Raw genomic sequence first — 21,557 nt, forward strand, 5'->3', positions numbered from 1 at the left:
ATCATTACCGAATTGTATCCAGCACTGCGGTAAAGGGGGCAGCAAGTCATTGGCTTCAGGTAAGGGGCCGCAGTCATAGGTTTCAGGTAAGGGGCCGCAGTCATAGGCTTCAGGTAAGGGGCCGCAGTCATAGGCTTCAGGTAAAGGGGCCGCAAGTCATTGGCTTCAGGTAAGGGGCCGCAGTCATTGGCTTCAGGTAAGGGGCCGCAGTCGTAGGCTTCAGGTAAGGGGCCGCAGTCATAGGCTTCAGGTAAAGGGGCCGCAGTCATAGGCTTCAGGTAAAGGGGCCGCAAGTCATTGGCTTCAGGTAAGGGGCCGCAGTCATAGGTTTCAGGTAAGGGGCCGCAGTCATAGGCTTCAGGTAAGGGGCCGCAGTCATAGGCTTCAGGTAAAGGGGCCGCAAGTCATTGGCTTCAGGTAAGGGGCCGCAGTCATTGGCTTCAGGTAAGGGGCCGCAGTCGTAGGCTTCAGGTAAGGGGCCGCAGTCATAGGCTTCAGGTAAGGGGCCGCAGTCATAGGCTTCAGGTAAAGGGGCCGCAAGTCATTGGCTTCAGGTAAGGGGCCGCAGTCATTGGCTTCAGGTAAGGGGCCGCAGTCGTAGGCTTCAGGTAAGGGGCCGCAGTCATAGGCTTCAGGTAAGGGGCCGCAGTCATTGGTTTCAGGTAAGGGGCCGCAGTCGTAGGCTTCAGGTAAGGGGCCGCAGTCATAGGCTTCAGGTAAGGGGCCGCAGTCATTGGTTTCAGGTAAGGGGCCGCAGTCATTGGCTTCAGGTAAAGGGGCCGCAGTCAAAGGCTTCAGGTAAAGGGGCCGCAGTCATTGGTTTCAGGTAAGGGGCCGCAGTCATAGGCTTCAGGTAAAGGGGCCGCAGTCATTGGCTTCAGGTAAGGGGCCGCAGTCGTAGGCTTCAGGTAAGGGGCCGCAGTCATAGGCTTCAGGTAAAGGGGCCGCAGTCATTGGCTTAGCTGGCCCCTGATCATGTGACCCCTGACTCCTCCCCCTCCTGTGACCTCATCACAGGTCCTGGTCCTGTGCAGAGTGTGCACTCAGAACAGCCATCGTGGATCGCACGCTCCTGAATGCGCGCCTTCCCCCTGCATCAGGGAGTGAGACATGTGGTGCACCGCGGGCCGCAGATTCCTGCCTCAGGGGCCGCATGCGGCCCATGGGCCGCGTGTTTGAGACCTCTGTGCTAAATTCATCCTCTAAGGAAAAGGAGAGGCCTTCAGAGGCTTTTCTACATGTTATCACCCTTCCTACTAATCACATAGTGTTACTTTCAACTCTTCTCGATGACCGTACCTCTTACCAACAATCACATCTTATTACTGACATCTCCCCCTGTACAGCCTCCAGTGATACCAGTATGAAGTGGAAGGTGCAGGAGCTTTTCTTCTTGTTATCATCCTTCTGTCTAATCACAGGGTTATTTTCTTCTCGATGACCTTACCTCTTACCAATCACATCCTGTTACTGACTTCTCCCCCTGTATAGCCTCCAGAGTGAAGGAGAGGCATTCAGGAGCTTTCCTTCATGCTATCACCCCTCCAACTAACTAATCACATACATCTCCCCCTGTTCAGCCTCCAGTGACACCAGTATGAAGTGGAGCGATGCATGAGCTTTTCTTCATATCACGCCGTTGTCTAATCACACAGGGTTACCTTCAACTCTTCTCGATGACCTTACCTCTTACCAATTACATCCTGTTACTGACCTCTCCCCCTGACAGCCTTCAGTGACACTAGGGTGAAGGGGAGAGATACAGGAACTTTTCTTCATGTTATCACCCTTTTGTCCAATCACAGTGTTACTTTCAGCTCCTTCCCTATACAACCCCAGAGTCCCAAGGAGGAAATACCCAAACTTTTCATCTTGTTATCAACTTTAACTATCACTGTCTGTTACTGTCATCTTTGTCCGTGTACAGCATCTCTTGACTGAAGGGCAGGTAGAAGGAGGGGGATACAGGAGCTTTTCATTCTGTTATCACCCCTCTTACCCACAACTTGTTACTTTCCTGTATACTTTCAGGGACAGAATATCGGGACTCTTCTTCCTGTTATCATCCCTTTTAGCAATCAAGCAGCATACCTTCCCTTTCATTCTGCCAATTAACGCGCAGCTTTATAGTTTACTAATGAGAAGTTGAGCAATTACAGATCTAATCACCCCGAGCTCCTAATTAATTGATGTTTGTGACACCTGAAGTGCAGAGATTTGGTGATCTCACATTGAGTTTGAGGAAGTGGGAGGAGAAGAAGGAGGATATGACCTACCTCTTCTGACAAGCCACAACTTGCAGTAACCACCGATCCACCAAACCGCTGCACAACCAGCTCTACCCTCACCTACTATATCCTCACCCATCCCTTGTAGATTGTGAGCCCTCGCGGGCAGGGTCCTCTCTCCTCCTGGAACAGTCGTGACTTGTATTGTTTAAGATTACTGTACTTGTATGTATTATGTATACCCATCCTCACATGTAAATCGCCATGGAATAAATGGCGCTATAGTAATAAATAAAATAATAATAATAATAATATGGCTGATAGACACTCTGGGATTCTGCACAGCAGAGAGGTGACGTCTGGGCCCGAGAGGTAGATCTGAGCGCCATCAGCATAAAGGTGGTACTGGAAGCCATTGGACTTTATGAGTTGCCCCAGGCCAAGTGTATAGATTGAGAAGAGTAGGGGTCTCCAACAGAGAGAGGGTGGGATGAGGAGGTAGTGTGGGAGACGCTGAATGTGTGGTTGGAGAGGTATGAGGAGATCCAGGATAGGGCGAGGTCTTTGATCCCGAAGGAGGAGAGGATCTGTAGTAGGAGGCAGTGGTCAACTGTGTTGAATGCAGAGGACAGGTCTAGAAGCAGGAGTATAGAGTATTGTCCGTTTGCTTTGGCTGTAAGTAGGTTGTTAGTAATTTTGGTCAGGGCAGTCTCAGTGGAGTGATGAGGACGGAAGCCAGATTGTAGATTGTCAAAGAGCAAGTTAGATGAGAGGTGGGAGGAAAGTTCAGCGTGGACGTGCTGCTCCAGGAGTTTGGAAGCGAATGGGAGCAGCAACATTGGGCGATAGCTGGACATAGCGGTTTGGTCGAGGGTTGACTTTTTAAGGATAGGCGTGATTGTGGCATGTTTGAAAGCAGAAGAGAAGGTACCGGACGTTAGTGATAGGTTGAAGAGGTGGGTTTGGGATGGGATAAGTGAGGAGGTGAGGTTGGGGAGGAGGTGGGATGGGATGGGGTCAAGTGCACATGTTGTGAGGTGCGATTTGGAGAAGAGGCGATTAAGCTCCCCTTCAGTGATGTTGGAGAGTGAGGTTATGGGGTTTGGGCATTGGTCTGGTATACAAAGGGGTTGTGGTGGTTGAGTGATGAGTGCATACATACATACATCTCCCCCTGTTCAGCCTCCAGTGACACCAGTATGAAGTGGAGCGATGCATGAGCTTTTCTTCATATCACGCCGTTGTCTAATCACACAGGGTTACCTTCAACTCTTCTCGATGACATTACCTCTTACCAATTACATCCTGTTACTAAATTGGTTTGGTCAATCTTGTTTTTGAAGTGTGTGGCAAAGTCCTCGGCAGAGATGAGGGAGGTTGGAGGAGGCAGTGGTGGGCGGAGGAGGGAGTTAAAAGTTTTGAATAACTGTTTTGGGTTGTAAGATAGGGAAGATACAAGGGTTGTAAAGTAGGCCTGTTTAGCAGAGGTGAGGGCAGATTTGAAAGCGAGTGATGCCTGTTTGAATGCAGTGAAGTCGTCTTGCGAATTTGTTTTCTTCCAGCGCCGCTCTGCAATCCTGGACACTTGCCGGAGCTTTTAAGTGGTGTTATTGTGCCTGGGTTGTCTGTTGGTACGTCGCATTCTGCCATGAACGAGAGGGGCGACCGTGTCAATAGCTGATGCGAGAGTGGCATTGTAGAAAGCAGTGTCTGTGTCATGGAGTGAGGATATGGAGGACAGTGGTAGAATAGAGTCAGAGAGCGCGTGGGTGTCTAGGTGTGCAAGGTTTCTGCGGGGGTGCGCATGTTGCTGGACCTGGGTGCCAGGAGAGGAGGACAGGGATGAGATATTGAGTAGATGGTGGTCAGAGAGAGGGAGAGGGGAGGTGGTGAAGTTAGGGAGCAGAGACGGGTGAAGACCAGGTCTAGTGTGTGTCCGTCTGTGCGGGTGGCTGTGGAGGACCACTGGGTAAGTCCAAAGGATGAAGTAAGGGACAGGAGTTTGGAGGCTGCTGACTGAAGGGTATCAGTGGTTTGGATTAAACTTTTAGCAGCAAACACAAATTTATAAACTAATTCTATGGAGCGTCATGTAAAAATATACGAAGGTCGCAGATGAGTGTAAAGTGCTGGGTGGCACCGAACCAGGCGGCTCCTTTCAGAAGACTTATGTGTGGGGAGAATAATAGGATATTTTTTTCTTTTAGTATTCAGATTTTATTTGTCTATGTCACAAGTGTCAGAATTGATCCCTGGCAATGAAAGCATTTTGGTTGCATGTGTTACTAAAGGGGTCGTCCACTTTTGAAAAAAAAAATAAGAAAATTACACATCTCATTAAGAATTCCAGAATTAAAGGGGGTCTTCTGTGCCGGATCCTTATGTATTAGCTAGAGTAGGGAGCAGTTGTGAAGAGTGACCTGTCTTATTGTACAGATAACTCAGCGATGTGAATGAGCTATGAGTAATACTTCATGTCCCCTGCGGGGGCGCTGCAGGGAAATCAAGCACTTACCTCTAGATTATAATAATCTTTATTTATATAGGGCCAACATATTCCGCAGAGCTTTACAATTCAGCATATACAAGTCGTACATAACATAGATAAAGATAATACAATAACTAAAGCAAAATAATGACGAACCTGCCCGTAAGAGCTTACAATCTACAATGAGGTGGGGGGGGACACAAAGTACAGGGGCTTATTTATAATGATGGTCCCACCATCTTGGGGGAATGGGGGATGTAGGGGGGCAGCACTATGGAGAATTTTGTGGGTGAAAACGAGCAATATATATAATAAATAATAATAAATGTTATTTCTATAGCGCCGACATATTCCGCAGCACTTTACATTTCAGAGGGGATTTGTACAGACAATAGACATTACAGCATAACAATAATCACATAGATTATAACAAATACCAAGAGGAGTGAGGGCCCTGCTCGCAAGCTTACAGTCTATGAGGAAAGAGGGAGACACGAAAGGTGGGTGGTAACAGTTGCCCTGATTGTATGGACCAGGCATAATGTTAAGTGTGTAACAGTACAGACGCAGAGGGTTAATGGATGCATAAAGCATGTGGGAACATGATGCGGGGAACCTGGTTATGGTAGAACTTTTGGCTGTGCCACACAGGGATAGATTAGGTTAATGTGTTGAGGCGATAGGCCAGTCTGAATAAATGTGTTTTCAGGGCACGCTTAAAATTGTGGGGATTGGGGACTAATCGTATTGACCTGGGAAGTGCATTCCAAAGAATTGGCGCAGCACGTGTAAGTCTTGGAGACGGGAGTGGGAGGTTCTGATTATTGAGGATGATAACCTCAGGTCATCAGCAGAACGGAGGGCGCGGGTAGGGTGGTATACTGAAACAAGGGAGGAGATGTAGGGTGGTGCTGAGCCATGGAGGGCTTTGTGGGTGAGGGTAATAAGTTTATACTGAATTCTGGAGTGGATGGGTAGCCAGTGTAATGACTGGCACAAGGTAGAGGCATCGGTGTAACGATTGGTGAGGAATATGATCCTGGCTGCAGCATTCAGGACAGATTGGAGAGGGGAGAGTTTGGTAAGAGGGAGACTGATTAGAAGAGAGTTACAATAGTCCAGACGAGAATGAATAAGAGAAACAGTAAGAGTTTTTGCAGAGTCAAAAGTAAGAAAAGGTCGAATTCTAGAAATGTTTTTGAGGTGCAGATGACAAGAGCGAGCCAGTGATCGAATGTGGGGGGCAAAGGAAAGCTCGGAGTCAAGTATGACCCCAAGACAGCGGGCCTGTTGCTGGGGAGTAATAGTGGAACCACACACAGAAATGGCAATGTCGGGTATAGGTGCATTAGTAGCGGGAGGAAACACAAGGAGTTCAGTCTTTGACAGGTTCAGTTTCAGATATAGTGAGGACATGATGTTGGACACAGCGTTTAGACAATCGCCGGTGTTTTCTAGAAAGGCTGGCGTGATGTCAGGAGAAGAAGCGTATAATTGGGTGTCATCCAGGCCCGGATTGGCAATATAACCAACCGGGCATTTTCCCGCTGGGCCGCTGTCACGTGGGCCGCGGGCGGCAGCGCCCGAACATCTGGCCGCTTGCCAGCTGCTGCGGCCACTGTTGCTCCTGCCGCCGGCCCTCTGCAGCACGGCGGTGATAGATTCAAGTTCCTCCCGCACTGCAGGGAGATAAGCCGCCACGCACCCCCCCACGCCCCCCATCCTCGCCGTAGCATGAGACCCCCTCCCCCCCGCAGCTACTCACAGCGTCGCACTCGCTTGCCTGCTCGCTCTGTTCGCAGGACCTGTGATGAGATCACAGGAGGGGAGGAGTCAGGGGGTCACATGATCAGGAGCCTTTGTCCAGACCCCCGATCATATCACCCCTGACTCCGCCCCTCCTGTGACCTCATCACAGGTCCTGTGCGCTCAGCCTTGCCTCTACCGTCTGCAAGACTCTGCTTTGCTGTTGTCATGGTGCTGGTTGAGGTAAGTATGTGTGGGGTCAGGATTTACAGTGTGGATGTAGCAGAGCCGTGTGTATACGAGGTGTACGGAGCGGAGCCGTGTGTACGAGGTGTACGGAGAGGAGCCGTGTGTACGAGGTGTACGGAGAGGAGCCGTGTGTGTACGAGGTGTACGGAGAGGAGCCGTGTGTGTACGAGGTGTACGGAGCGGAGCCGCGTGTGTACGAGGTGTACGGAGAGGAGCCGTGTGTACGAGGTGTACGGAGAGGAGCCGTGTGTGTACGAGGTGTACGGAGAGGAGCCGTGTGTGTACGAGGTGTACGGAGAGGAGCCGTGTGTACGAGGTGTACGGAGAGGAGCCGTGTGTGTACGAGGTGTACGGAGCGGAGCCGTGTGTACGAGGTGTACGGAGCGGAGCCGTGTGTACGAGGTGTACGGAGCGGAGCCGTGTGTACGAGGTGTACGGAGCGGAGCCGCGTGTGTACGAGGTGTACGGAGAGGAGCCGCGTGTGTACGAGGTGTACGGAGAGGAGCCGCGTGTGTACGAGGTGTACGGAGAGGAGCCGCGTGTGTACGAGGTGTACGGAGAGGAGCCGCGTGTGTACGAGGTGTACGGAGAGGAGCCGCGTGTGTACGAGGTGTACGGAGAGGAGCCGCGTGTGTACGAGGTGTACGGAGAGGAGCCGCGTGTGTACGAGGTGTACGGAGAGGAGCCGCGTGTGTACGAGGTGTACGGAGAGGAGCCGCGTGTGTATGAGGTGTACGGAGAGGAGCCGCACGTGTACGAGGTGTACGGAGAGGAGCCGCGTGTGTACGAGGTGTACGGAGAGGAGCCGCGTGTGTACGAGGTGTACGGAGAGGAGCCGCACGTGTATGAGGTGTACGGAGCGGAGCCGCACGTGTACGAGGTGTACGGAGAGGAGCCGCACGTGTACGAGGTGTACGGAGCGGAGCCGTGTGTGTATGAGGTGTACGGAGAGGAGCCGTGTGTGTACGGGGTGGAGCCGTGTGTGTATGAGGTGTACGGAGAGGAGCCGCGCGTGTACGAGGTGTACGGAGAGGAGCCGCACGTGTACGAGGTGTACGGAGAGGAGCCGCGTGTGTACGAGGTGTACGGAGAGGAGCTGCGTGTGCATGAGGTGTACGGAGCGGAGCCGCACGTGTACGAGGTGTACGGAGAGGAGCCGCACGTGTACGAGGTGTACGGAGCGGAGCCGTGTGTGTATGAGGTGTACGGAGAGGAGCCGTGTGTGTATGGAGTGGAGCCATATGTGTACAAAGCATACGAAGCGTGCTTTTCCCACGGACACAGAGTACACGGTGGAGCCCCGAGGAGCATTTTAAAACACACACACATGACGTTCCACCTGAAGTGATGTGCTGGAAGCTGACCGGAAATGAGATAATTTCTTGAGGAGATTGTGACGGAACCAGGAATGCTTCAGATCCATCACCGTGTCCTCCTCCGACAGCGCAGACAGCAGGATCGCCTTGGAATCGGGGATGCCGGCCATGTGAGCGGATCATGATAGGTCCTGCACCGGGAGGCTCAGGTGGGCACTACAATGGGAGCCGGGCTGCTATAGTATCTTTGTAGAATCTTTCTTTATTTCTTTCTCTCTTTTTCTTTCTTTCTCTGTTCTTTCATTCTCTCTCTGTTCTTTTTTTCTCTCTCTAATCTTTCTTTTTTCTCTCTCTGTTCTTTCTTCCCCTCTTTCTTTCTTTTTCTTTCCTCTCTTTCTCTCTGTTCTTTCTTTCTTTTCTTTACTTCTTTCTTTCTCTCTCTGTTCTTTCTCTGTCTCTCTCTGTTCTTTCTTTCTTTCCCCTCTTTCTTTCTCTCTCTGTTCTTTCTCTGTCTCTCACTGTTCTTTCTTTGTCTCTCGCTGTTCTTTCTTTCTTTCCCCTTTCTTTCTCGCTCTCTCTGTTTTCTTTTTTCTCTCTCTCTCTGTTTTCTCTTTTCCTTAGTACCAGTCAGTGTGATCAGCAGTGCTAAATGGGTGCGATTAGGTGTGGACATGGGTGTGACTAGTTGTGAAATGGGTGTGGTTGGGCGTGGCCAAAATTTACAGCGGCGCGCTCCGCATTCTTTGTCCGTCTTTCCCTTCTTCAAAAGTTGGGAGGTATGATAGGGGCGGCTATGACCAGGGGGTCTGGTTGCCCAATAGAGAGCAGTTCTGCCAGGAATTCTGTAATCATGCATACAAAAGGGGACAGCGCTTTGGGAGGAGTACTGTACCTAAAAGCAATAAATAGGACTGAGCTGAAATCCTGGGCACAGCTGTGACTACATGTTATATAGTCGTGTTAATCTCCTCTCACTTCTTGTAAACTACAAGTGTACAAAGATATTATATAGTCACCATGTGACTAGTGGGCCTGTGTAACTTCAAATGCCAGGGCTGAATTTTAGTCCCAGTCCGGCCCTGGTGTCATCAGCATAGAGATGGTACTGGAAACCAAATCTACTGATTGTTTGACCAATAGGAGAGGATCCTATAATGAATGGGCATCCAGTGCAATGACTGCGAAGAGCGGACATGTCCGAGTACCGATTAGCCAGATGGACGACCCTGGCTGCTGCATTAAGGATGGACTGGAGAGGGGAAAGTCGAGAGAGGAGGCCAGTCGGTTTAATATTAATAGAACGTTACAATAGTTCAGGTAGGAATGGATCAGAGCACCAGTGAGGGTTTTTTTTGTTTCCATGGTGAGAAAGGAGCGGATTCTAGAGATTCTTTATGCTTACTGAGTGGAGCATAGAGAGTAGGAGATGGTGGTCAACAGTGTCGAGAGCTGCAGAGAGGTTGAGAAGAATGAGCAGAAGTGGACACTATTAGATGTCTGATTACAGCTCAATGCCTGTCTTTACCATGGTTTTTTAACCTGTATCCTGCTTTTGGATTTTTAATGAAGATCTCTCAATAAAGATTCTATTTTTAAGTAAGTAGATGTGCTGGAATATTTGGATCATCATTAAGGGTATGACAACTAGATACATTTTATAATAAGTTTATTGTTATGGTATTGAAAAAAGCAGACAATCCCTGTAATGACTATTTTTTCTTTTTATCTGTAAAGTTGCCATGTGGATATTTACAAGTTGCAGTACCACCCAGCATCTGTAGGTGTCAGTGTTGCATGAATGATACAGCACTAGGAGACTGCTAAAGCAACAGCGACACATAGTGGCAATACATGGAATTGCACCCTGACTGTGACTAATTCTAGAGGAATTCTGGGGAATTATAATTATTGTATTTGTAAGAAAATCATTGAAGAAATGCAGGTTTATGATCGGTTTTGCAAAAATTAATCACAGTTTTCAAGATATCTGCTTGCAGTCATTAAAAGGAAATAATAACTGTTTATTACCAAAGGATGACAATCAGTCCTGGTCATGTGCAGACACACAGGTCCAGTGCAATTATGTGTTTTGTGAGGAGCCCTGCAGCTGTGTGACCATCACATGACCCGGACGGGTCTTCACCCCCCAATAATCGCTTTCTATTTTTTTCCCCCCATCAGTCTCGTGAAATAAATGGGATAAGAAGAGGGGGGCTGGTCCAGAGACTGGGATATGATGGCAGCTGTGCCCAGGCCAGTACTAGCCAACGGACCAGCGGACGACAGTCCCATGCCCAGAATAGCCTCTCTGGAACAGCCCAGGGGAACCGATGAGGAGCAGAAGGCCAGTGTAAGTACCTTGCGGGCTGCGGGCACGATGATGGCGGCGATCGGTTCCTGGGTGGTAGCGTCTGTAGGGTGCCACTTCTTGCCCCCCTGCTTCATCTTCTATACTTCTTGCTTTTTTCTTGCTCCCTTAGTCGCCTATGTGACTGCAGATTGCCAAATCCTGTGGGTGAGAAATATGCCAACTGTCAGGAATCCCCTCCGCTCCCGGCTCGTGTGGCCAGACGGATGCGATCAGCAGATCCTCCTCATTGACGAGGCTGAATATGGTTTCTTATTCATCATTTTCTTATTTGGCAATTTTTTCTTTTCTGTTTTTTTTTTAAAGGTTGAGCAACAAAAAATAAACATCACAATAATAAAACACAATGCAGCGAGGTGCCCGGATGTGACGACACTTAAAAACAGCTACAAAAACTATAAAGCTGACACAAAAATGGGCACCAAAGAGCGTTGAAGAAAGGGTTAAATGACTTTGGGCCACAGATACCACACTGCAGACTTATAGAACAGGGAGCCCCACATCAGAACCAGGTCTCTTCATTCTGGCCCAAATGGGTTCTGGGCATCAGAATTGGCATCAAAATGGGCAAACAGACAGTTTTCACAGATTTTTGTAAGTAACTGAAGTTTTTAAGGGGTTAAATGACTTTGGGCCACTGATCTCACACTAAGAATACACAGATAGTGATGCCCCGCATCAAACCCAGGTCCCGCTATCCTGGCCCAAATGGGTTATGGGCATCAGAATTGGCACCTAAGTGGTCAAACAGCTAATTTTCACAGATTCTAATAAGTAACTGATGTTTTTATTATTAATAATAATAATAATAATCTTTATATAGCGCCAACATATTCCGCAGCGCTTTACAGTTTAACAGTTTCAAAACACAAGTCATAAGTAACAACGTTAACAATACAATAATTAAAGCACAATAAGCCGCCCCTGCTGGTGAGAGCTTACACTCTACAATGAGGTGGGGGAGATACAGAGTGCAGGTGTGTATATACAATGGTGTATCTACAATGATGGTCCAGCCATCCTGAGGGAGTGAGGGATGGATGGAGATAGTGAATGGGCTACACACGCACACTTACACATAGAATGACTGATTAGTGAATGTGATAGGCCGCTCTGAACAAATGTTTTGAGGGAGCGCCTAAAACTATGCAAATTGTGGTTAGTCCTAATTTCTTGGGGTAGAGCATTCCAGAGGATTGGCGCAGCGCAGGAGAAGTCTTGGAGTCGGGAGTGGGAGGTGCGGATTAGTGCAGAGGTTAGTCGAAAGTCGTTTGCAGAGCGCAGCGGTCGGTTAGGCCAATGGACAGAAATGAGGGAGGAGATGTAAGGGGGTGCCGCACTGTGGAGAGCTTTGTGGGTGAGAACAAGTACTTTGAATTGGATCCTATAATGAATGGGTAGCCAGTGTGAGGACTGGCTAAGAGCGGACGCGTCCGAGTACCAATTAGCCAGATAGATGATCCTGGCTGCTGCATTAAGTATGGACTGGAGAGGGGATAGTTGAGTAACGGGGAGACCAATTAATAGGGTGTTGCAGTAATCCAGACGGGAGTGGGTCAATGCGACAGTGAGGGTTTTTGTTGTTTCCATGGTGAGAAAAGGGCGGATTCTGGAGATGTTCTTTAGGTGTAAGCGGCAAGAGCGGGCAAGAGATTGTATATGGGATGTGAAGGAGAGATTGGTGTAAAACATAACACCCAGACAGCGCGCCTGCTGCCGGGGAGTTATTAGGGTATGTGCACACGTTGCGGATTCGTCTGAGGATCCGCAGTGGATTTGGCCCTGTGGATCCGCAGCAGTTTTCCAAGGGATGTACAGTACCATGTTATCCTATGGAAAACAAAAACCGCTGTGCACATGCTGCAGAAAAATCCTCGCGGAAACTAAGCGGTTTATTTTCTGCAGCATGTCAATTCTTTGTGCGGATTCCGCAGCGTTTTTACACCTATTCCATTATAGGAATCCGCAGGTGTAAAAACGCAGGAGAAATCCACAGAAAATCCACAGGTAAGACGCAGGCATTTTGACCTGTGGATTCTGCAGATTCCACGTGGAAAAATCCGCAGCCGAATCTGCAATGTGTGCACATACCCTTATGGTGCCACCCACGGAGAGGGAAATGTCAGAGTTAGGGAGGTTAGTAGACGGCGGGAGCAGAAGAAGTTCAGTTTTGGAGAGGTTGAGTTTCAGATAGAGAGCGGACATGATATTAGAGACTGCGGACAGTCACTGGCGTTCTGTAGTACAGTGGGGGTAAGGTCGGGGGATGACGTGTATAGTTGTGTGTCTTCAGCATAAAGATGGTACCGAAAGCCAAATCTGCTGACGGTCTGTCCAATTGGGGCCGTATAGAGAGAAGAGAAGGGGGCCAAGGACTGAGCCCTGAGGTACCCCAACAGCGAGAGGAAGAGGAGATGACGTGGAGCCAGAGAACAAAACACTGAAGGAGCAGTCAGAGAGATAGGAAGAGAACCAGGAGAGGAGTGTCCTTAATGCCTAGTGACTGGAGCCTAGAGAGTAGGAGATGGTGGTCAACAGTGTCGAAAGCTGCAGATAGGTCAAGAAGAATGAGCAGAGAGTGGTCACCGTTACGTTTTGCTGTCAGAAGGTCATTGGTCACTTTGATGAGTGCAGTTTCAGTCGAATGTAGGGGGCGGAAGCCGGACTGTGAAGGGTCTAGGAGGGAGTGAATGGAGAGGTAACGGGTAAGGCGGGAGTATATCAGGCGCTCCAAAAGTTTAGAGGTGAAGGGGAGATTGGAGACTGGTCTGTAGTTGCTTTAAGGGGTTAACTGACTTTGGGCCACTGGTCTCACACTGCAGAGATATAGAACTGGGAGCCCCACATCAGAACCAGGTCTCTGCAGCCTGGCCCAAATGGGTTCTGGGCATCAGAATTTACCTCACTGTGCCCACTTTGATGCCGGTTCTGATGCCCAGAACCCATTTGGGCCAGGCTGCAGAGACCTGGTTCTGATGTGGGGCTCCCAGTTCTATATCTCTGCAGTGTGAGACCAGTGGCCCAAAGTCATTTAACCCTTTCACTGACGCCCTTCGGTGCCCACTTTGATGCTCATTTTTGTGCCAGTTTTATAGTTTTTGTAGCTGTTTTTAAGTGTCTTCACATCCGGGCACCTCGCTGCATTGTGTGTTACTATTGTGATGTTTATTTTTTTGTTGGTAAACCTATAAAAAAAAAAACAGAAAAGAAAAAAATTACCAAATAAGAAAATGACGAGTAAGAAACCAACGTCATTGGGAGAAGGAGGAAAGTTACTCGTCAGCCCCTGTCCTGCCGGCTCGGAGCGGGAAATAGAGGAGAATCCTGGCAGTTTTTTTGCCTATTGCATGCTGGCGGGATTCGGTGAAACCAGAAAATCCCCCGCCATTAATCTCCTTACTCTCATTTACGATCAGTCTGTGCCGTTCACACCTCCGGCTTCAGCAGCGCGGCAGGTAGTGGTTAGCGGACAGCCGGCTGCTGCTGAGCATCGGACTGTGGGGTCGCGGGGGAGTTTTCTACATCATCCAGCTTGACGGATCCTTCCTAGAATCTGGTCTTGGGGGGGCGTCTAGAAAGCCTAGAAAGCATTCCTCCAGTCTGAATGAAAAGTCGTCCCTGCTCCCGTCTCTGCGCAGCTTGGGGCACAATCGCACTAAGGCTGGGGTCACACATGCGAGAGACCTGGACGAGTCTCGCACGTCAATACCCGGCACTGCCGCCGGCACTCGGGAGCGGAGCGTGCGGCTGCATAGAAATACATGCAAAGACAAAGGTATAACCCAGATCCTGCAGAGAGGATCCTGCTTGTTCTCCGCCGACCCAGACCTCTTTGCACTAAAACTTGATCCCGGCAGGAGTTCATGGTGTGCAGCCTGCTCGCTGGCCCAAGGGGCGGCTGATGCTCCTGATGAAGTGGGCTTCAGGGGTTATCCATCTTTGGGGATAATGTTTCATCATTTTAGGTTTCATCAAAAATGTTGGGCCGTTTGCCTTCTGTAGCCGCTGTGATGCACAGTGTATTGCTGGCTGCAGAATGAGTAAAGTGAGAAACCATCAGTGAGCTCGTTCTGATGACCTGACGGGGAGATTGTGACTCTTTTATCTGTCTGTTTCTGAGCTCCTCTCTGCTGATCGATGACCACAGACCACATCAAAGTTGAATGTGTACGAAAAAAAGGCCAAATGGTGCAACATTTCTAATGAAACCCAAATGCAAAAGTGATCGTAAGCCCCAAAAAGATGCATTGAAGTTAAAAAAAAGTCCCTCCGAAAGTGGGCAACCCCTTTATTATTCATTTGTGCTGCTATAGGTGAAACCTGAAGCTCCGAGGTCACAAGGCATTCTTTGAAATAGGGACCCCACCCGCCATGTGTGTTATTTGCCCCCGTATGCACTGCCACACCCCCCGTATAGCTCTTTGGTTAGCGGACTTACGCCTGCAGCTGTTGTTAGGCACAGTACGATGGTATTATATGAGCACTATATGGCGGTATTCACTAAGGCACTGATGATGTATTCATAATTAGCCCTAATATTTCCTCCCTCCTTAATGTGACACTTGGACACTGAGATATAAGGGGCTTCCAGTGAGGAAGGTCACGCCGTCATAGGACATGGAGATCAGAAGTGATCACAGATTCACTTATGTCACAGGAGGTGCGGGGACAGCAAACAGCTCCATATATCTCAGCTTCCTGGGGTGGGGATGGCAGTCATGGGGCTCTGGAGGAGCGTGGAGCTGATGTTCTCCTCCATGGCCGTGCACATCGCTCCTCCACATGTGGCAACGTGACAAGAGACAGGAACACAAAGGGTTAAATGCAGCCTATAAAGTATATGAGCGGTAATTTAGCCAACAAACCAGACGTATATCGCGGTATTTATGAGATGTCTATATGGATTATGTACACGATTCATAGAAGGACAAGTCAGGGACACGAGGATCTCCACCCAAATGTGTGATCCCGGCTACTGGGCTGCAGTCATCTCCTGAGGGCACACTGCACCATGTGAACAGGACACAGTCACAGAGGGGCCGAGTAATGTGGCCAAACAAGGCGTAAGTAATAATGCATGCAGTGGCCAAATAATACTGCCATAAGGTGCTCGAATAATACAGTCATACAACACCCGAGTAATAGAATCACATCACACAGTGCCCAAAGAATACAGTCATACAGCCCTCATATAATACAGTCATACAGTGCCCATATAATACAGTCATACAGTGTCCGTATAATACAGTCATACAGCCCTCATATAATACAGTCATACAGTGTCCATATAATACAGTCATACAGTGTCCATATAATACAGTCATACATTGCCCATATAATACTGTCATACAGTGCCCATATAATAAAGTCATACGCTGCCCATAGAATACAGTCATACAGTGCCCATAGAATACTGTCATACAGTGCCCATATAATACAGTCATACAGTGCCCATAGAATACATTCATACAGTGCCCATATAATACAGTCATACAGAGCCCATATAATACAGTCATACAGCCCTCATATAATACAGTCATACAGTGCCCATAGAATACAGTGTCCATATAATACAGTCATACAGCCCTCATATAATACAGTCATACAGTGCCCATATAATACAGTCATACAGCCCTCATATAATACAGTCATGTAGTGCCCATATAATACAGTCATACAGTGCCCATAGAATACATTCATACAGTGCCCATATAATACAGTCATACAGAGCCCATATAATACAGTCATACAGCCCTCATATAATACAGTCATACAGTGCCCATAGAATACAGTCATACAGTGTCCATATAATACAGTCATACAGTGTCCATATAATACAGTTATACATTGCCCATATAATACTGTCATACAGTGCCCATATAATACAGTCATACGGTGCCCATATAATACTGTCATACAGTGCACATATAATACAGTCATACAACACCCGAGTAATAGAATCACATCACACAGTGCCCAAAGAATACAGTCATACAGTGTCCATATAATACAGTCATACAGAGCTCAAATAATACGGTCATAGAATCATAGAATCGTAGAGTTGGAAGGGACCTCCTGGGCCATCTGGTCCAACCCCCTGCTCAAAGCAGGATTCGCTAAATCATCCCAGTTAGATGTCTGTCCAGCCTCTGTTTGAAGACTTCCATTGAAGGAGAACTCACCACTTCTCGTGGCAGCCTGTTCCACTCATTGATCACTCTAACTGTCAAAAAGTTTTTTCTAATATCTAATCTGTGTCTCCTCCCATTCAGCTTCATCCCATTGCTTCTAGTCTTTCCTTGTGCAAATGAGAATAAAGTTGATCCTTCTACAATGTGACAGCCCTTTAGATATTTGTAGACAGCTATTAAGTCTCCTCTCAGTCTTCTCTTTTGCAAACTAAACATTCCCAAATCCTGCAACCTTTCCTCATAAGACAGGGTTTGCAGACCGGTCACCATTCTGGTCGCTCTTTTCTGAACTTGCTCCAGTTTGTTGATGTCTTTTTTAAAATGTGGTGCCCAAAATTGGACACAATATTCTAGATGAGGTCTGACCATATAATACAGTCATACAGTGCCCATATAATACAGTCATACAGAGCCCAAATAATACGGTCATACAGTGCCCATATAATACAGTCATACAGTGTTCATATAATAGTCATACAGAGCCCATATAATACAGTCATACAGAACCCGTATAATATGGTCATACAGAGCCCAAATAATACGGTCATACAGTGCCCATATAATACAGTCATACAGAGCCCAAATAATACAGTCATACAGTGCCCATATAATAGAGTCATACAGTGCCCATATAATACAGTCATACAGAGCCCATATAATACAGTCATACAGAGCCCAAATAATACGGTCATACAGTGTCCATATAATACAGTCATACAGAGCCCAAATAATACGGTCATACAGTGCCCATATAATAGAGTCATACAGTGCCCATATAATACAGTCATACAGAGCCCAAATAATACAGTCATACAGAGCCCATATAATACAGTCATACAGCCCTCATATTATACAGTCATACAGCGCACATATAATACATTCATGCAGTGCCCATATAATAGTCATACAGTGCCCATATAATACAGTCATACAGTGCCCATATAATAGTCATACAGTGCCCATATAATACTGTCATACAGTGCCCATATAATACAGTCATACAGTGCCCATATAATACTGTCATACAGCGCTCATATTATACAGTCATGCAGCGCCCATATAATACAGTCATACAGTGCCCATATAATAGTCATACAGCGCCCATATAATACAGTCATACAGCGCTCATATTATACAGTCATGCAATGCCCATATAATAGTCATACAGTGCCCATATAATAGTCATACAGTGCCCATATAATACAGTCATACAGCGTTCATATAATACAGCCATACAGCGCTCATATTATACAGTCATACAGCGCTCATATTATACAGTTTTACAGTGCCCATATAATAGTCATTCAGTGCTCATATTATACAGTCATGCAGCGCACATATAATACATTCATGCAGTGCCCATATAATAGTCATACAGTGCCCATATAATACAGTCATACAGTGCCCATATAATAGTCATACAGTGCCCATATAATACTGTCATACAGTGCCCATATAATACAGTCATACAGTGCCCATATAATACTGTCATACAGCGCTCATATTATACAGTCATGCAGCGCCCATATAATACAGTCATACAGTGCCCATATAATAGTCATACAGCGCCCATATAATACAGTCATACAGCGCTCATATTATACAGTCATGCAATGCCCATATAATAGTCATACAGCGCCCATATAATAGTCATACAGTGCCCATATAATACAGTCATACAGCGTTCATATAATACAGCCATACAGCGCTCATATTATACAGTCATACAGCGCTCATATTATACAGTTTTACAGTGCCCATATAATAGTCATTCAGTGCTCATATTATACAGTCATAGAGCGCTGATATAATAAAATCATAAGACCTGATACATGAAAGTGTTTCCACCAGAAAACTGCTGTAAAACGCTTTGAATAGCCACAAACTTGTGCAAAATTGTGACTTTTTGCATTCACATGCCAGTTTCTAGCTGCTCCTCATGTGCTGGGCTTGGGAGGTGCGATGGGGTGGCGGTTTGGATAGAGCAGGACATAGCTACACTCGCCCGTCAAACTCATGGGAAATGGCAGCGTTTCTTACTCCAGAAATGTTACTCCAGTCCCCAACATGGATGTGCACGGCACGGGTAAGATGCACCAAATTCATTACCTGGTGCGTGCCTCTTAATGGACCCGGCGCATCCTACTCCTCCACGCCGCCGGCAATGGAAACACCCGGGCCGTAGTGCCCAAATACTATAGTCATACGGTGGCCGTAGTTCAGGGCGTCGCTGAGCCATGTGGATGGACTGTATATATTGTATATCTGCCGGCACAGGACGAGGGGCCCAGATTAGCAGTCACGTCACTGGCGCCTGTATGGCAGTGGATCGGGATGTCCTGCACCGCACCCATATTATTTCATGTGACATATAGTGCATTGTGCCCCCCCAGGGTAACATATTATGAATTATTGTCCTAGGTTGCTCTGCTCTGCTGAGTACACATAAAACCCTGCAGCAAATGTTCCCTGCAGAATTGTGGAACTTTCCAGACTGTTTCCATGTTCAGATTAACCCTTTCACTGCACTCGAAGTAGCTGTCACTTGTGTAAATCCTTTGGATTGATTCCCCTTTATACACCAATGCATGCGCTTTACCTCTTCCATTCAAGACTGGGCTGTAAAGCTTCATTATCGATGTTCTAGAGCCCAAATCTTAGAATTGTTGGGGTTCCTAGTGGTCGGCCCCCTAGCGATCAGCAGAATATTCACCATCACCATCTTGTAGATAGGGGAAAGCTTGTTGTTTTGGGAATAACCCTTTAAGACTATAACATTGAAACCAGCTGCTTAATACCGGTTCGCTCCCCCACTCTGATCGTGGAGGTCTCGACACCACGAGCTCCTGAAGTGTCCTGTGCTGGAAGCAGATCCTGTGCGCTGCTCCCTGCCGCCTCCATGGATCGGACTTGTTTTTCTAGCACACCCTATAGACGATGGATCAGATTTAGATATGGGAATTTGAAGACAAGTCCTCAACATGATTTCTCGGTCACATTTTCCAAGACACCTTGACACCTTTCTGTCATAGCTGCAATGCTCTGTTTCTCCTGACACCTTTTTATCATAGCTGCAATTCTCTACGTCTCGTTCCACTTTTCTACCATAGCAGCAATGCTCTGCATCTCCATACACCTTTCTATAATAACTGCGATGCTCTGTGTTCCCTGACACCTTTCTGTCATAGCTGCGATGCTCTGCCTCTCCTTACATTTTTCTATTATAGCTGCAATGCCCTGTCTACTTACACCTTTCTATCATAGCTGCAATGCTCTGTATCTCCTGACACCTTTCTATCATAGCTGCGATGCTCTGATTACCATGACACCTTTCTGTCATAGGTGCGATGCACTGCCTGCCCTGACTCCTTTCTATCATGCGATGATCTTTCTCTCCTGACACCTTTCTATCATAGCTACAATGCTCTGCGCCTCCTTAGACCTTGGTATCATAGCTGTGATGCTCTGCATTTCCTTCACCTTACTGTTATATCTTTAATACTCTGTGTCTCCTTCCCCCTTTCTATCATAGCTGCGATGCTCTGTATCTCCTTCCACTTTTCTATTATGACTTAAATTCGCTCCATCTTTTTACACCTTTCTATCATAGCAGCGATGCTCTGCATCTCCTGACACCTTTCTATCATAGCTGCGATGCTCTGCCTGCCCTGACACCTTTCTATCATAGCTGTGATGCTCTGCGTCTCCTTACACCTTCCTATCATAACTGAAATGCTCGGTCTCATTACACCTTTCTATCATAGCTGCAATGCTCTGTATTTGCTTGCAACTTTCTATCATAGCTGCGATGCTCTTCGTCTTCGTCTCCTTACACCTTTTTATCATAGCTTTAATGCTCTGCGTTTCCTTACAACTTTTTATCATAGTGGCGATGCAGAGACATTTACTTCACCTTTCTATTATACCTGTAATGCTCTGTGTCCCCTTCCTCCTTTCTATTATAGCTGCGATGCTCTGCATCTCCTTCCACCTTTCTATTTTAGCTGATATTCTCTGCATCTTCCTACTCCTTTCTATCATAGCAGTGATGCTGTGCATTTCCTGATACCTTTCTATCATAGCTGCAATGCTCTACGTCTCCTTACACCTTTCTATCATAGCAGTGATGCTCTGCCTGCCCTTACTCCTTTCTATCATAGCTGTGTTGCTCTTTGTCTCCTTACACCTTTCTATCATAGCTGTGATGCTGTGCATCTTCTAACATCTTTCTATCATAGCTGTGTTGCTCTGCATCTCCTGACACCTTTTTATCATAGATGTGATGATCTGTGTCTTCTGACACATTTCTATCATAGATGTAATGCTCTGTGGCTACTGACACCTTTCTATCATAGCAGTGATGCACTGTGTCTCCTTACACCTTTCTATCATAGCTGTGATGCTCTGCATCTCCTTACACCTTTCTATCATATACAGTCTATTAATATGGAAATTAATAATGAAGAAAAATCAATGTATAGATAAAAATCTGTATATGCTGGAAAGGGGCGCTACTATCCAGATAAAAAGACAAAACAATATTGAAATGTGCTTAAAAATCACCCCCTGACGAAGGCAACGTGCCAAAAACGCTCGTTGGGGGGGGCGTCTATCCAGGAGACCAGGATCATTTCACACTGTAAGTTACTATATAACTTTGGTTCTATATATTTCCCACTCTTAATACATTTTTTTGCTCTGGTCTTTGTGAAGTGTGTTCACACACTGACACCTACTGGTGTCCTTTAGCACTTGCACTTTATTCATTTTTTTACTGTGCACATTTGTTTATATATGCACGATATATATACACGATATTGTTTAGTCTTTTAATCTGGATAGTAGCGTCCCTTTTCAGCATATACAGATTTTTATCTATACATTGATTTTTTGTCATTATTAATTTTCCTGTCATAATAATAAACTGTATATTATATATTTGGGACTTATGGTCGGTTTTTGTCTTTTGCT

General features: G+C 46.9%; 1 protein-coding gene across 3 annotated transcripts in view; it reads left to right on the plus strand.

Moving 5' to 3' along the window:
* The window catches only part of GRAMD1C (GRAM domain containing 1C), a 144,103-nt gene that overhangs the window by 39,259 nt on the left and 83,287 nt on the right, over positions 1 to 21,557 (plus strand). Inside the window, exons 1-2 of one of the 3 annotated variants that reach the window (XM_073577054.1) lie at positions 7,921 to 8,236; positions 10,209 to 10,377. In XM_073577054.1, coding sequence (XP_073433155.1) covers positions 10,261 to 10,377 — 117 coding nt within the window. In that variant the 5' untranslated portion in view covers positions 7,921 to 8,236; positions 10,209 to 10,260. Of the gene's footprint in view, positions 1 to 7,920; positions 8,237 to 10,208; positions 10,378 to 21,557 lie in introns of those variants that run through there. The other 2 variants (XM_073577056.1, XM_073577055.1) reach the window with 2 other exon arrangements.

This window comes from Dendrobates tinctorius, unplaced genomic scaffold (assembly GCF_039654945.1).
Source record: "Dendrobates tinctorius isolate UK_male_01 unplaced genomic scaffold, ASM3965494v1 ptg000054l, whole genome shotgun sequence".
NCBI lineage: Eukaryota > Metazoa > Chordata > Amphibia > Anura > Dendrobatidae > Dendrobates > Dendrobates tinctorius.